This window comes from Grus americana, chromosome 5 (assembly GCF_028858705.1).
Source record: "Grus americana isolate bGruAme1 chromosome 5, bGruAme1.mat, whole genome shotgun sequence".
Taxonomy (NCBI): domain Eukaryota; kingdom Metazoa; phylum Chordata; class Aves; order Gruiformes; family Gruidae; genus Grus; species Grus americana.
In genome coordinates, this window is record NC_072856.1 from 34426663 (window position 1) to 34442979 (window position 16317).

General features: G+C 36.3%; 1 protein-coding gene across 19 annotated transcripts in view; it reads right to left on the reverse strand.

Annotated features, from left to right (window-relative positions):
* The window catches only part of GPHN (gephyrin), a 292089-nt gene that overhangs the window by 100712 nt on the left and 175060 nt on the right, over positions 1 to 16317 (reverse strand). For 11 of the 19 annotated variants that reach the window (XM_054826338.1, XM_054826344.1, XM_054826340.1 and 8 more), the window contains 4 exons: positions 13353 to 13447; positions 9814 to 9880; positions 5440 to 5712; positions 4048 to 4155 (listed from right to left, as the gene is read on the reverse strand). In XM_054826338.1, the coding sequence (XP_054682313.1) occupies positions 4048 to 4155; positions 5440 to 5712; positions 9814 to 9880; positions 13353 to 13447 (543 nt within the window). The remainder of the gene's footprint in view (positions 1 to 4047; positions 4156 to 5439; positions 5713 to 9813; positions 9881 to 13352; positions 13448 to 16317) is intronic. The other 8 variants (XM_054826339.1, XM_054826351.1, XM_054826348.1 and 5 more) reach the window with 1 other exon arrangement.

Here is a 16317-nt window from a genome sequence, read left to right on the forward strand (position 1 = left end):
AAGCTGAGTGGTGGGGTTGACACACCTGAGGGACGGGATGCCATCCAGAGGGACCTGGACAAGCTCAGGAAGTGGGCTCACATGTACCTCATGAGGCCCAACAAGGTCAAGTGCAAGGTCCTGCACCTGGGTTAGGGGCAACTCCCCATATCAATACAGGCTGGGGGATGAAGGGAACCCACTGGAAAATACCTCCTTCCAGGAACAAGCTTGAATCCTAGCTTTTAAAATCTGTTGTATCCTTAGGATCAGTGTCAGGATATTAAGACAGCTTTCTTGCTTGTCTCTGTGCAGTTAAAATAACCAATCTTAAGACTCAAATCATAAAATACTGCTTTTTTTATGTCATACGTTTCCCCTCAACTTCCTTGGTTCCCATCTATAAATAATGACTATGCCTAAGTTAGCAACCTTGACTTAAAGATACTGGGTTATATCTAGGGGATCTTATTTCACCATAAATCCTCCTCCACACGTTAGAGTTTCTCATATTTATAACCTGCTTATAAGTTGTGTGGAAATAGATATTGTTCTCAGTGTGCCACCAACTGCCTGCTTTCTGGTCTACTGCTATGTTTCTAGACTGACGGTATTTTTTGCCAGTCAATTTCTATCAGCATAAAAAAACCCCAAAAAACCAAACAACTTTCTTCAGAGGATCTTTCAAGGCTAAGTAACTTGTGCTGCAATTTCCACTCCAAATTATGAAGTCAGTAGAGTTTCTCTTCACTACCGACAATTATGCCAGGGATATCTTCCTCTCCAGAAACACTGCCTAACTGGCCTCTACTTGGAATATTCTGATTTGCAAATGGCATCTTAGAGATGTACTATACAGAGAGGTAAACAGGAATAATGATCATGCAAACAGTTTGTAGTCAGAAGCACCATTTCCCTTCTGTTCTCTTTTTCTCCTGAAATCCCATCTTAAATATGTTAAACACAAAAAAAGGCTGACATCCCCAAGTTTTATATTAGCGTAGCTCCAATACTACCTACAACTTTTAATGCTTCCTTTTAATCTCCATGACTAAGGACAATGCAGCAAAGAACCTACATTTTGATAAAGGCATCAAATAAAGACACAGTAAAAGAAAGAACAGTTTTAAGTCTTCAAATAAGGCACCTTTTCTTTACTCTCCTGTGATAAAAAGCTGCACACATCTTGATATGATTGTATACGGGTCCATTACCTCTTTCATTTACTCCAAGATCACATAATACAATACGAATACAATATTGCTTTTGCAAATGATACTATAATCCAGTTCTCCCTGGGTTTAGCCTGGTTACTCCAGAGTAACCAGATATTACAGATTGTCTCATCCCCTTCAGGCAAGTAATTGTTTTGGTTTTTTTTTCTATCCACCATATCCATCAGTCTATCATTGCTTCTAAGATTTTATCCGATATCACCTTTTTCAGAACAAAAAACCCTCTCTGCAACACAGTGACTGCGATAATTCCAGTCTCCATTGAACTGTATGTGAAGAACTAATTTTTGTCTGTGAGAAAATTAAAATTTAAGCAAAATTTCAGCCAGGACATTAATCAGAAAAGGAGGCTGAAGATAAAGGGAAAAGATGATTATAGGCATTTAATTTCAATGAGAATTATTCCCTAATCACTACCTTTACAGAAAATGCAATTGCCATAAAACAATCCATATATAAAACTATCTAGAACTCTTAAGATTCAGCTTGCTACCTTTCACAGACACAAAATCTCACTGAGAGAATTAAATCAGTTCACAGTTACAAACTTTGCTCTCAAGAGGTTTATTTCTCTAACATGACAGCGGAGTGTGTTGTATTGCTAAAACCAGCATTAATATTCTCTTTAAACCACTACCACCTGCTGATTTCAGAGAAGGTACAAATACATACACTGCATAAACATGAAAATATAAAAAATATAATGGATATATACTGTTCATTAAGTGAAAGGAACAATAGAATAGGATTGGTATTTCTATGCATATATGTTATGTGATATGGGGAATGTCTCATTTTTCTCACCTACATTTAGTAAGTTTTTTTCCTTTTAAAATTAAATTTAGGCAATCTAAGTCTCTAATCAAGACAACATCTTGTTAACCCTGTGAAAGAGGTTGATAAACCCATGAGAAATGTCTGTCTTTTCCAGAGCCTGGAAATCTGCAATAAGGAAAGGCAGGAATATTATTGTGTTTTGGATAGATTTTTTTTTTTAAGTTTCACAAAGTCACACTCTGCGTATTTACAATGTCTCCCCCTAGACTTTTTGATGTCATTTGCCAGTTTCAAACAAATTTAATAGAGGGTAGAGGTCTCAAAACTCTAAATGGGGTACAATAAAACTAAATTCAGTGACAATAGTTTCTGTTTACACTAGATGGAGTGGAAAACCTGTTGTAACATGCTGATGGAGAAAGAAATGAGTGAGAAATTAATGAAGTGACATAGAAAGATATCCACCAGTCATGGCTTCTACAATTGTTATCTGATACGACATTTTCCAGAAGTACTTTTATATCGGTTTAAATATTTGTGCTTTCAGATTAGAGAACTAAGTGTTGACAAGAAGGAGAAAAAGGAAGAGATATGAGCTCCTTATTCTCTTTTGCGGAGGACTGGAACAAAGATTGACAGTGCTGGTGAAGCACTAAGAAAACAAGCTGTAGATTATTAATTACCGTGATTGTTATACAAGAGCAAAAATATCTTAAAAACATAAAGAAAGGACAGCTTTAAAACCAACAACCACCTTCTCAGAAACTAGCCACTTCCTCCTCTAAATCTGAAAATCTGATTTGGATTACAGAATGCGTAAAACAACCGCTCAAGAATAGTTTGCAAAAGGGCGCAGGAGCCTGGATGACAGCTTCACAGCATGCTTCAGAGGGGCTGAATTCACTGTTTTACTGATACTGAAGAATATGGTGCCAATTCTAGTTTAGTCAGCTCAACTCAAAAAAATGAAACTATTGAAATAAATGTGTGTGTGCGTGTGTATGTATGCATGTACACATATATAGCTTTATATCAGGTGTGTGAACTTTAAAGCCTTCACACTTCCTAAATGACTTTTCAAGAGACATGGTCATCATGTTTTAAATACAGAAGCGTTATGCTATTTGACTGATGGTTTAAATTACTGTTGCCTGAGGGAAAAAGAAAGTGCAGCCTCCAGTCATCAAATCTGGTGACATATTTTCCCAAGAACTTACACCCCGTTTGCTGGCTGACATGGAATAAACGGGTCAGACAGCACAACTCTCTCTAGGCCAATTGCCTTCCTCAGCTTTCTCTTACAGTTATGAATACAGTAAATTAGGTTTCATTCCTGATGATACTGTAGCCATTATTCTATCTTGATTCAAGCCTAGACTAAATCTTTGGGAGATGGAAAATACAGTATTTTGTTAGAGCCCGAGTTAAAACCCCTGGGTTATAATAAACTACATCCTTTCTACTATTCATTGAAATAGTTGCCTACTATTCACTAAAATCCAGTCATTTATAATAAGTCCACTGTGTCTTGACTCCTCAAGTCTTTTCTTCTCTTTCTGAGAAATTCTACTTCTTAGCAGAATACAAAATAAGGGAGAAACTGCGAGTGCTGAAAGCAAATAATGAACACCCAGTGCAAATGCTGTATTATGTTGACAAACTATTGAGAGAAAAAAGCAAAGCAAGGCAAACGAAGGGGAAAAAGTTACCAAAATTTCATAGCTCTAAAGCAATAATTTTAGGACATCATTTTAATTATATTCAGTTATTGAGTATATTAGATAATAAAGCCAATGACTAATCAGAAACACAGGCTTTATAGCAACGATTATCTCAGCAGCCAAATGATTCAAACTGACAACGCGCACAAACTTTACCTTGTTTAGCCCTGTATCTTAACAGAATACTTTCTGTAGCCTGTTCTCTGAAAGATAGCACTGATGTGTCGTTGTTAAAAGAAAATAAGTAACACTGTCTGTTCACACAGCAGACTAGGAGGCAGGCAGCGTATTTTTAGCTACTGTTAGTGCAAAAGCCTCTTGGAAGTGTCTCTTACCGGTTCTCCTGCACTGCCTGCTGCGTGATGGCAATAACTGATGAGACCAGGGATGGGCTGTTCACCTTTTGCCATGATAACAGCTGAACTGGTGTAGGATGGATGCTTCTAATGCACAACACATAACAGCTATGAGTACAGTGACAGGAAAACATGAAACTATACAAGCAAATGACTGCAAGGGAATGAGGCGAAAACAAGTGTGACGCGGAAATGCCAAGCTCATATGAACACAGCCAGTTTAGATCTCAGGTATTTTCTGCCTTTAAAAATTGCACATCTTATTGACCTTTGCCTATATCAAAAGAAATTAATCAATTTAAAATTTGCATTAATAAAAACTGAAACTTGCAAGTGAGAATTACCTTAATTCATCCCTGTAAAGATCTATGTAATCAGGATTTTCTGTACATGAGGAGATGATCTCCAGCTGCAGCTGTCTTAGAAATGTCAAGGTGTCTCAGACCTGAATTCACATTTCTGGAGTTATAATGTTGCTGCTTTCATTTAGAAATTCTTTAATATAATTCTGAGTTACTTAGACTTTCAATTCCCATAATAAGAATTAAAAGCACAATTTGTGGAGTAAATATAGAACAAAGCAGTTTGGAAAAAACCCTTTCCAAACACATAGAAGTACCTTGTCTTTCCATCTGAAAACTGAAGACATAAAACTGAAGTAAATATTTACATACTGCTTCAAATAATATGATATTTATTTGGAAAACATTTAAAATTTGAACTGATATAATTTGCAAGTGTTACCTTTTTTTTTCCTTTTGTAGTCTCAAATTTATTATTTTGGTTTGAGTAATGTTGATCAATGATTACTGGTTAAAGCAAGGCTATAAAGACAATGTGATGACATTTAATTTTGCGGCAGGATTTCACATCTCTTATGCGGACATGCACGCTGGAATAAAGTAGTCTGGATAGCTTATTACTTAACCTGCTATGTATCTGTCAGACTTTTTATCAGTGTTTTTAGAAACCAACATTTTCTTTTCAAAATAGACATTATGGCTTAGAAAATTTTGTTGCGATTCCTTAATATGCTACCTACTGGATTTTGCACGTTCAGGAGTGTGAGTACTTTGAATTAAAAAAAAAACCAAACCACTAAAAATAGTCTGGCACATCAGAATGGTATCATAAAAATGCATGTTATCGTCAAGACAATACACAATATATCTCCCACTGAAATTTGAGATCACCTACTGACACAGGATTCATATCTTTTTATGAAGCTGTATTTCTACAAAATGTACCTAAAGTACATCTGTTTGACACACAGGCATCAATGTATAGTCTTAACATGCAAGGGAATATTGGTGGAAAGTACCTGAGATGATAGAAACTAAAGGGTCTCTTAGGGAAACAAGCCAGGCTCACCTTAGCTGCAATGGCTGCTGCCGTTATATGTGAAGAAGAACTGTCCTCTGTTGAGGCAACTCCACTATCCTTCTTCTCTTCCTCCTCTTCCTCACACTGTACTCCTTTGTCTTCTGTCTGCTTGTGAGGGCTGGTGGTTGGAGGAGGAGAAAGAGGAGGTGGTGGTGAAGGTAGATCTTCGAGCTCATCGTGTACCTCCTTTACTTTTACAATGGCATCCCGCAAAAGATCAATGGCGTGAGGTAGGGCTGGCAGTATAAACTGAAAGCATTCCTATGCACAACAAGAAGAGAAATGACTATGAAAAGTTACCTGCAGAAGTAAATAGGGATTTTTCAGATTTACTCTAAAAGATATTCGGGATTTAGATCATTTAGATCACTCGATCATAAATAAAACATATGCAATTGCTTATAGAGGGTAAAAAAACAAATGCAGAACCGGAACTGGGGACTATACAATGTATTTTTGCCTTTTTTCATGCAAAGATCGTCAGTTATACAACAGGGCTACTGTAATTAAGCTAATATTGGATTAAAACTTCAGAAAATGAGTTAAATTTTTATGAATGCATAATACAGAAACCAGTTCACAGCAGTTGGCAGAATGCTACAAAAATGCAGAATAAAACATTAACTCTATCCCTGCAGGGATATTAACTTCAAACCATTCCTATTATGTTCCTTCACAATTAGAAAACAATTCATAAGGGTTTCCATAATTATACTTCTATATAAGTATATCCTTTTTTATTCATGGATTTATCCTATATACTGGAAGAACGACAAGCTACACTGATGTCATTATAATTTTATGTAACTCAGAAAAAATTGTTCATAAATAATCTGTTTTTCAAACCCCTCCTTGCTCTGTGATCTTAAAAACAATTAGAAAGTTTATTTCGTAAGGCTGGTGAAAGCAAAAATGCAGACACCATGCAACTGTTCTTGTTCCATAATGGACGCACACATATATAGCTACCTCTGCTGCTAGAGTATGCCAGTATTTCATCAAATGAAAGAGGAACCTCAGGATGTCACGCAGTGCAGGCTCCTGCTCAGATCAGGGTCAATACGAAATTTAGACAGGTTGCTTAGGGCTTTGTTCAGTAAAGTCTTGAAAAAATCCAAGAACAGAGACTCCACAACCCTTCCTGACAATCTGTTCTTAATGTTTAATTACCCTCAAAGTGACTTTTTTTTTCCTTTTCTTTTTATCCAGCTGGAAGCTACCTGCTTCAATTTATGACTATTGTCTCTCATCCTCTTCCCAGGCACCTCAGTAAAGAGTTTTCTTCATGTCATTTCATCAGACTGCATATAAACATTAAATTATTGGAAAATGATGGCAGGGTCACAGGAATGAATTACCATGGCAGTGCAGTTAGGGAACATACAAGTTGACAGAGAAAGCTGACATTATTCCTTTTGTTGCACTTCATTTTTGGTTTTGTTTCAAGCATAAGGAAGATTTTAAAAAATGTATTCCAACATTTTAGAATATTCAGAAATAATGATAAAGATTTCACAAATAGCTACTGTAACAAAAATTTTCAATAAATATAAATGACCATGTAACAAAACAAAGAGCAAACCATTCATCAGAAATTACAAGAGTTTAAATAAGCCGCTTTGTAAGTCAAAAACATGACTCACAAACACTGTATTTACTCAAAGCTTCTAAGAAAGAACCCACCTGTCAGTCACTCCTTTAGGAGTAATGAAAAGTCAGACTACTTCAGATTTATAAATTCTTTAAACATTCAATTTGGCACTCTGAAAAACTGGAGTAAACTGGATGAGCATAAGATGCTGTATATAATGAATATATATTAAAATATATTTGTAAACATAATAAAGAATTGTAACTTTCAATGTAACTGCAAACCTCAGAGTTATTGTGCCTCCACAGTATTAGTTTGAAGATGGTTTAAAATACTGAAGCATACAACCATCATTACTTCAGTAAAAAAGCAGACCTCAAGTACGTGGCAAACCAGGACAACAATCTGTGAACTGACCAATAATCATGAAAAAGTACATTAATGATTAACTCATTAGAGAAGCATGTTCCCTACTCCTACCACTGAAATAAAGCCTTGCTGGCTTGACTGCTGATGAAGACGTTCCCAGTAAGTACTCTAAAAGCTCATGCTATTTGTAAAACTCATTGTTTTAGGCAATTGTTAGTACAATTACGAAAATTGCCATAGACCCCATTATTTGAACGAGTATCTGGTAATTTCACACTTTGCCCTCTTTCATAACATTGAATACCTTTTGCAAGGTGAAAAGAAAAGAAAACAGACCAGAATAACACAAAATGGAAGCATTCTACAGATCTCAATTCAGTGGTACATGCCACACAAACGTTCTCTGGATAAAACATGCTTGGCATGCATTGTGTCCATTTTTGGGATGGAGCATTTACACTGCTGCCATTTTTTATTAATATTTTAATATTTTATTAATGAAATATGCATACAGCTGCAATTTCATAGCTTTATATAAGCTTCTTCTATGATTGTATTAATACAATGGAAAGGAAATTAGCAAGTCATAAGAGAGAAATGAGAGAAAGTCCTGGTAGCAACCCATCCTATTTGGTTCTTGAGATCCAGCCTGTTATGGAACAACTTTCTCTACTATTCAGCTTAAAAAATCTTTGCTGAAATTTGATACTTTAAAGATGTTTCATATTAAAATAAATTGTGACAGAACAGATAAATCATCAGTTTATAAAATGCTTGCTTGTATAATGAAATCATATGAGATTTTTTTCATTTCCAGCAGAATTACCTTTTTTATTACTTAGTTCATAAAATAATTATTAACATTTCTTTAATTTCTTTTCCTCATCATCTTTCTACAATTTACCTGTCTTCATAGTCTGAGTGCCTCAGGGCAGAAAATGGCAATTTTTTCTGTACCTGGCATGTTAGGAGTGCTGCTGAACACAACAAAACCCATTAGAGATTGTAGGCTATTTAATCTCTTTCATAATTCAAGAAAAGAAGTTTAAACTTCTGAAACAAATTTTCTTACTGGTGCACCAGTTCTCTAAGATGTGGGGCCCACTGCTATGTTAAATACACGTACATACACATGACTTCCCAATCATAACTGCAAGATTTTCAAGTAGGTATACTCCTGCTCCACTATCCTCCAATGCTTGTTGCATGTTTTGAAGGCTTTTTAATTTCTTTTCAATTACAGAGTCTCATTAGATTTCCTAAAAAAGCTCTACGGAATGGTACAAACATAGAAGGGCTTACTGAGTCCTTGAACTGAAACATGTAGATAGACAATGTATCGGAAAACCTGTGATGGCCGCTTAAGATAACAGTATTCAAAACATTTCCTCTTCAACTTCCAGGTGACAGCCCACATAAACATTCTTTATTTATCTCCAGACATAAGTCTTTCAAGCAACAGTGACTTCAGGGCTGTGCTGCCAAACACATTAGTACTGTCTCCTCTGTGGCTGGCTGCTACTGGTTCAGAAGACGTTGATAAACTACCAGGTACGCATTTGTTCGAGGCCAGAGGTAAAGACATTTTTTAACAAGGCCACTGACATAGTCTGAGCCCTGGAGAAATATGTTCTCCTAACTGATGGGGGATCTACCTTAGCAATTTTGTATCAGGTTGTACAGCCCACTCTTCAGCTTAGCAGTATTTGTGTGGAGAAGGCCGTTTTTCTGGATCTATCAGCCAAGTACAGAGACACAAAGAGCACTGGAATGATCTACTCTTACTAACACCAAAAAAAATTTCCTCCTGATATTTAATTGTGTTTCTCTCAGCTCTACAGTCAGAAAGTAAGCATGAATAAAAACATAAAGCCTAACTTCCCTGCTCAAACTGAGCAAAACCCAGGAAAAAACCAAACTGTCTAAAGGGTGTAAAGTCTGATACCCATATCCAAAAGACATAAAAAATCCTCAAACTCTTAAAAATTATGTTTCTTTTTCCCCTTTTGCTGATCAAAATTGGGAATATTCTTCATACTCCAGCAAGTTCTACCATATACCAGGCCTTCCTCTTATTTCTGTGTGAAAAAGAACACTTTCTTGGAAGCTGCAGACAACCCCGGGATCAGGTAGGGGCTGACTAGAGAACAGAGACCATTACGCTTTTCATTAGCACTGCCTGCTACTGTGAGCGCTCTCTTGCACTACACGTAATGCTGTCCTGGTCACATAGTACCTTCAATCCAACCAGAACTGTATCGTCCTTGACTGAGAGTGATGGTGCATTCAGTTATATGAATATGCATTTCAATTAACTTTTGTAAAATGTGTTCTACCATTCAGAGCAATGGGAGATACTCATCACGGGTCCTCAGTAGCAGACCAGTAAGAACACTTCTTACCTGTGACCCTTTCTTGCTACCTGGCAGATTAATTATGAGAGTTTTCCCTCTGATTCCACACACAGGTCTGAAAAGAAAGAAACCCAGAGTGAAATTCTTGCATGCAACTTTCTCTACTACAGAAACAAGAACAGAGCATCTAAGAGAAATTCTATTATTTAACAGAATTTGTAAACTCAATTTCCAACATCTAAAAATATTTGCTGATCATGTTCTCAGAAAACAGCTCAGGAGAAGTTGAGCTGAAAAACCATCAAACAAGTTGGACAGAGTCTAACATTTAATTGATAGTATAAACACTGGCTAGATTTCCATCTTTTTTAGATCTGTGTAGCTCCCTTAATTCTATTGTTTACTTTGCATCCAATACATTCTTTCATCCCTATTTGCTCATACACATGGCTCCTTTGTAACGTAATTGATGGTGTCAAACACTATTTCCCTTGCCAGGTAAAAATACTAAGTCACACTGGTTGCATTAATTCAAATATGTTTTTTTTTTTTTTAAAAAAAAAGATGCAACGTAAGTAAAGCACAGAGGCAAGTAATTCTCAACTGAAAATTGCACTTAAGCAATTCATATGTAATTCCTCCTAACAGTCTTTCCTTCCCCCTCAGAAAAAGATGAAACCAACTATCAAAGATGGAAGATATTATTTTATATGGAATTTCTTTGGTCTTGATGCAGGACTGAACTTAGATACCCAAGCGCCAAATGCTTTCTGCTGTTTAGAGTTTGCCTCTTCCTCTTTTTAGCTAAATATTTTTCAAGAAAAAAAAAAATACTGGATTTTGTCTTGAGGTTGTAAAGGGTGCCTCCTGCTTTTCTCCACTGTTTACAAAATCAGTGATGAAAAAGCCCGGGCTAGGATATAGGGATAAGAAAAAAGTAAAATGACAAAACCAAACCACAAAGATATGGAGGCTATAGTTGACAGAAATTGTGTAACAATCTCTTTATCAAACAAAACCATGAGCTGTAAGTGAAGACAGAATAGAAAAGAAAATAATTTCTTGACAGGGCATTATGAAAACATTTGAGGCAAAGGACATGGTTTGTGGGGTAGTCAACTTCCCTGGATTTCTTCTTATAGAAATAATTCTCAGTGATTAATGTCATTTATTGGTAGCATGGCATTTTCTAGCAGGGTGGCAAGCATTCTAATGATAGCTGTCACAACGCTCACAGTTAAGTAGCACAGAGACTGTTTTTGTGCCACAAAATGAACTTCTGATATCACAGTCAAGCCAGCCTGAAGCGAAGTCTTATTTTCAACTGGCAGCTTGAATATTGACTGGCTCCTAGCCTCTGTTTTCCCATATTCACTTCTTGCATGCTATACATCCTCAGTTAAGAAAGAATTCCAGGCAGTTGAGGAATGCTCTACTGCAATACAAAGATGAAGAGCCTGAGTTAAGAAACGTGCTCATTTACTCTTGTTACAGCAGTCAGGGAGACAGCCTATAACTTATAACAATTTTCAAAAGTTCATGTGAAAAAATTCAGCAGGATTGACCTAACATTTCCAAACCTGCAGGTGATTTATAGAAGTGTCGGCTTAATGTTGCATAATGGAACTTCTGCTTGTTTGTGTTTGTTTTTGAAAAGTCAAAGAAATTACATGCAAAATTATCCATCGGAACTTCATTTCAAAATGAAGTTAATGAGAGGTAAACTTAAGACAAGTGACATTTAATGTTAAATATTTCAAAAAATTAGGATCTACATTTCTCAAACTCTGTACCTAAAATTAGTGTATGTTTTTGACCTCTCTTAATGTGTGCCTTAGTTTTCGTCGTAAGGGGGAATTACAACACTACCTCAATTTGCAGAATTTTCTATGAAAATATATTAACAATTTGTGTCTTAGAATAATAAATTATATAAGAAAAATCCCAGAGAAAGTGAGCCTGCATTCAGAGAAGATTCTGAATAAAGAGCACCGAAACCAATACAGCATTACACACAGGACAACCAAAACAAAGGAAAGTAAATTTCCTTCTCCATCTTAAGCATTTGCAGAGGAATTCTATAAAAAACCCATAACCATAACACATGTGTGCATTCATGCAGAACTGAGATTGCACAAGAAACCATAATGCTGTAATTTCGTAATTTTTGTGTACTTAACTTTATGATCTAAACAGTGTTACAAAAATACTGGACTTCTGCATGCTGATTACTTTTAGACCTGAAGTAAAGTTTTTCACCGGAAAATTTTTTAAGGTCCAATACATTTGCATGCAGTATGTTTGTAATGTTATCTCCCATCATTGTCATCAATTACCACCTAAAGTGGCTGTAGTTTAAGGGACATTTTCTTGCTCTATGTACAGAAGACTCAGGTTGCAATGCAGCATTTAGGTTCCACTACCATTACAACATCCTTTCAGCCATCCTGATCACACCACATCCTAAATCAAACTTGGTAGTGTCACCTAAAAGGCTATCCTTGATCAGAAACAGAACAGCTAGATAAATCTTTCCTCTCCTTGTAGTAATATTCTGTTATACTTTCCCTTTATATAAACACAAACTATGATATAAAACATTATATCAGATTAAAAAATGAAAACATTTGCTAATTTGGAGAGAATCTGAAGGTGTTAACTTGGCAATGTTGCCCTTTCAGGTATGTGATACGAAGTTTTAAAATACCTTGTGGAATCACTAAACGTCTCATCTAAATGTCTGTTAAAATGCAAGTATCTGAATACAAAGTTGCAGATTTGAAAGTTCTTTCTTTATTTCTTATATAATTATTTTCTTGTTATACTCTCATTAGAGAATGAGAAATCAAAAACCTGCTACAGCCATTGTTTCTTAGTTACCTTGAAATAACGCACAAGCACAAACTAACTTATGAAAGGCATTGATATTACTAAATCAGTCATAGGTAAAATGAGGTAAATTGAAGGAACAAAATAAAATAAAAACCAACTCCAGAAAGAAATAAAGGATAATAAAAGATGTCACTGATAAAAAAGAAACACCAGCAGGCAGAGAAACAGTTACTAATTATTTAGTAGGAAACATCAAACTCTAGGAGTTGAAGTACTGTATCTGAAAGAGTGGGATAAAGTACCACTTAACTTATTCAGAAAGCTTTTGCTGATACTGGAATAAAAACAATATCAAATACAAAGAATACGTTTGTATTTATCAAAGTTTTTTTTGCTAAACAAAGCGTTTTAGTACTTGATGAAGAACAGAACAGAAGAAGTACAGAAGAATTCTTCACTCGCCACCAAAATGCCACAGCTCTAGGATGAAAAGACAGCTGTTTAACAGCATGCATCAATATTACAAATAACCTGGCACAGAAAATACAAGAGGATACAGTGTCTAATGGAGACGACAAAGGGGATTAAATGAGAGAATGCAATTACCATTCTTGGAATTTGGCCACTTCTCTGAAGTTAAGACTTCTAGTCTTGATAACAATGGCAATCTTCAGTTATTTGTGGATAGTCATTTGATGACAATCTGTATTTCTAAGGAAAGAGTTCACGCCATATTTTCAAGGGAGTAGTCTTACCTAGAGAGCATGCCCAGAGGAGTAACATTTAGTGATCCCATCAGCATTGCCAGGGCCATCCCTGGAGCTTCTCGCTCTATTACTTCTTTAGTGGCCTGCAATCAAAGATTAAATAGCAAAGTAAGTGGAGATGTACAAGGACAAGAAAAATATGAAACCAGCTAAAATTTGGGTAAGAATATCTCCTGTTTTTGTTTCTGCCAAGAGACGTCCTTGCTAAATTAGCAGCACTGAAATATGTTAAAGAATTTTCTCTTGGTTGTGTAAAATAGGGAAAGACAAGGGCTTGGGAAGAAGCACTGTTAGCTGTACTGTAAGGACTCCTATGGAAAATGTTAAAAGTCAGGACCCTGTATATACATAGGAAATGTTAACCAACATCACATAAATAACAACAACTCCCTCTAACAGAAAGGAAAGAATGTTTGGGAATAAGCAAAGAAAAGACCAAATGTAACTGCCTTCTCTTCCTCATCAATCTCATGTGCATTTTTCTGTTGAGATTTTCCCAGGCATGAGAAGGGTGAATCGCTCTGCACAGAAGACAGAAAAAAAATTTTGCAAAGGGAAGCCCATGTAGCAGGCAGGCAGGAAAATAGTAAAATGGTAATGATAATGGCCAGAGGCTGAGGCCTTCCCTTTTGATCATGTCAGCAGAACAGCGGTTCCAAACAGGCTGGTGGCTTTTATTCACAAGCGGTCCATATGCAGTGGGCATCGAGAAGCCTGGAAGCAGAGTCTGAAAATACTTGTCTTTTTAGTCCTTTTTCTACAAAGGGATTAAGATGGAAAATTATTTTGCTGGGACGTGCCCAATCTTCTGCCCTTACTTCCTAACACAAATTTTCTCAAAAGCACAAGCTGTCCAGTCTCCCAGCCTCTAACTTCAGTTAGTATATAACACCTCACAGGCAGGTTACGGTCCTACCCTCTCTTCATTTCCCTCACAGTAGTTGCTGTTCAGTGGATCATCTCGTTTCATGTTCTGAAACAAGATTCTAAGTTATCTGGCACAACTAAAATGTTAGCAATGCTCATAAAACTGTGAAATCCATTGTAAAACATCCAGCCAAACTACAACGCTTTGATGGTACAGCTTTCAAAATAAAAATAGAAAAACACGTCTGAAATATAAGGATACTGTGAATAAGCTAAATTTTCTTGGCAGTTTGATATAGCAAAAGAATAAAATGGAAGAAAACCAGACAAATTATTTTGTGGGAAAGATTAAATTATAAATCACACCCTTGTGCTTTTGTAAGCTCCCAGTTTACAAATAGAAAAACAAAGTCATTGAGAAGGAAAATGACAGAATTAACCCAATGGCATCCCTCTGAGAAGGATCCAGGAGTCCTATACTAGCTATACAGCTAGAACACTTACAGGAAGCAATAAACAAAACTGAAAAAAATTATCCCTGCAGAGTACAGATATTCAAGTGGCCATATTCTCAAACAATGCCACTAACATTAAACATATTTTAAAGACTATGTCAGTATCACAAGACATAAGACACGCCTACCACATAAACCTTCAGATCTTTTATTAATAAGCAAACTTGGTATGTGCTCAGTTGTGGGAAGCAGGAACTTCAGCTTATACAAAACCAAGCAATTTTAATGTAGTAGCTGACACCACAGTATCTTTTATTTCAAGCATAGCATGTTGGGTTTAGTATCTGCCATCCTCTACTCAGAAACAGACAATGCATATCAATACAACCCGGTGTCTGTATTTCTACGCAGGGGAAATGAGAAGCAGCAGGCTAGGAATGATGTAGACAAAACTAAAACCTCTCCACTGAGGGAGACTGCCTAAAGATACCTGCTGAGGTATCAAATTACCGATCACATCAAAAAAATTCTCAAGACTATCCATCGACCTAATGATTTTTATAGTATAGAAGAAAAAGGCATTGCAATGGTGAAGGGACACTTTGCTGACAACGAAAAAGTTGGTGAAACATGGAATTCTCTGTGTGTGCATACATAGTAAGTCTGTATCTATGCCTTTTATTTCAGCTAACACCATGCTTCAAAGCTATTCAAAGCTGGTTTTAAATACAAAATGCATTTTGAGATTTCTTTTTCACCCTTGAGCACAGTGACACTTTGAAGATACCATTAGTTAAAATTCTAAACAGGCTTCAAAGGTGGTACAAGATGCAAAAGAGTTCCATAAACAACGATCCTGCAGCTCGGGGAGACCTTCAATGAAATTCAAGTCCATTCTCCAACTTCACAAGAAAAATGACCTTCACAAAATGTCACTGCTAGCAGGCAATGTGATTATTAAAAATGTATAGACTAAGCAACAAAATCTGAAAGGGCAGAAAATCCAAACAGCAGTACAGCCCTCAATACAAGTTTCTAAAAATACTTGTTTCAAAATATATATGCTTATATTTATTACTGCAGCCAGTCTTCTACAAACAGGGGAATGCTTCCTGTTTTCATATTTGCAGCCTGACTGGATGGATGTAACCAAAAAAGGCTGCTGCTAAGTACACAACTTTTACAGTGACATCTGCTCTTGAAATCAGCCACTGGAAAGTCCACTCTTGGGATGTCCTCAAATAACACAACTTAAAATGTGCAGTGTACAGGAACTGAAATCACCATCACACTGGGAAGCACGCTCTTAATTAGCTGTACATACATTAATTAAATTAGCAGTGCTGCAGTGATTTGCAGATACTTTGTGTCTATCTGTAACAACTCTTTGTTTCACCTAATAATGTACCAAAGCGCTGGTGGCCAGGTTTTCTAATACTTCTTTCAGGTTTGGTGGAAGACATGGCAAAACTAGATTTTCATCTGCGTCCAGCTCAGGAGTTAAGTGTCTGCTACCAACATCTACCTGCATGCAAACCATTCAAGAATTAGTGACTCAGCACCTTCACATTTTACCAATACTCTAGCAAGGCTGAATTAAGATTCTTAAACTTTGTTTCATGGGCAATTTT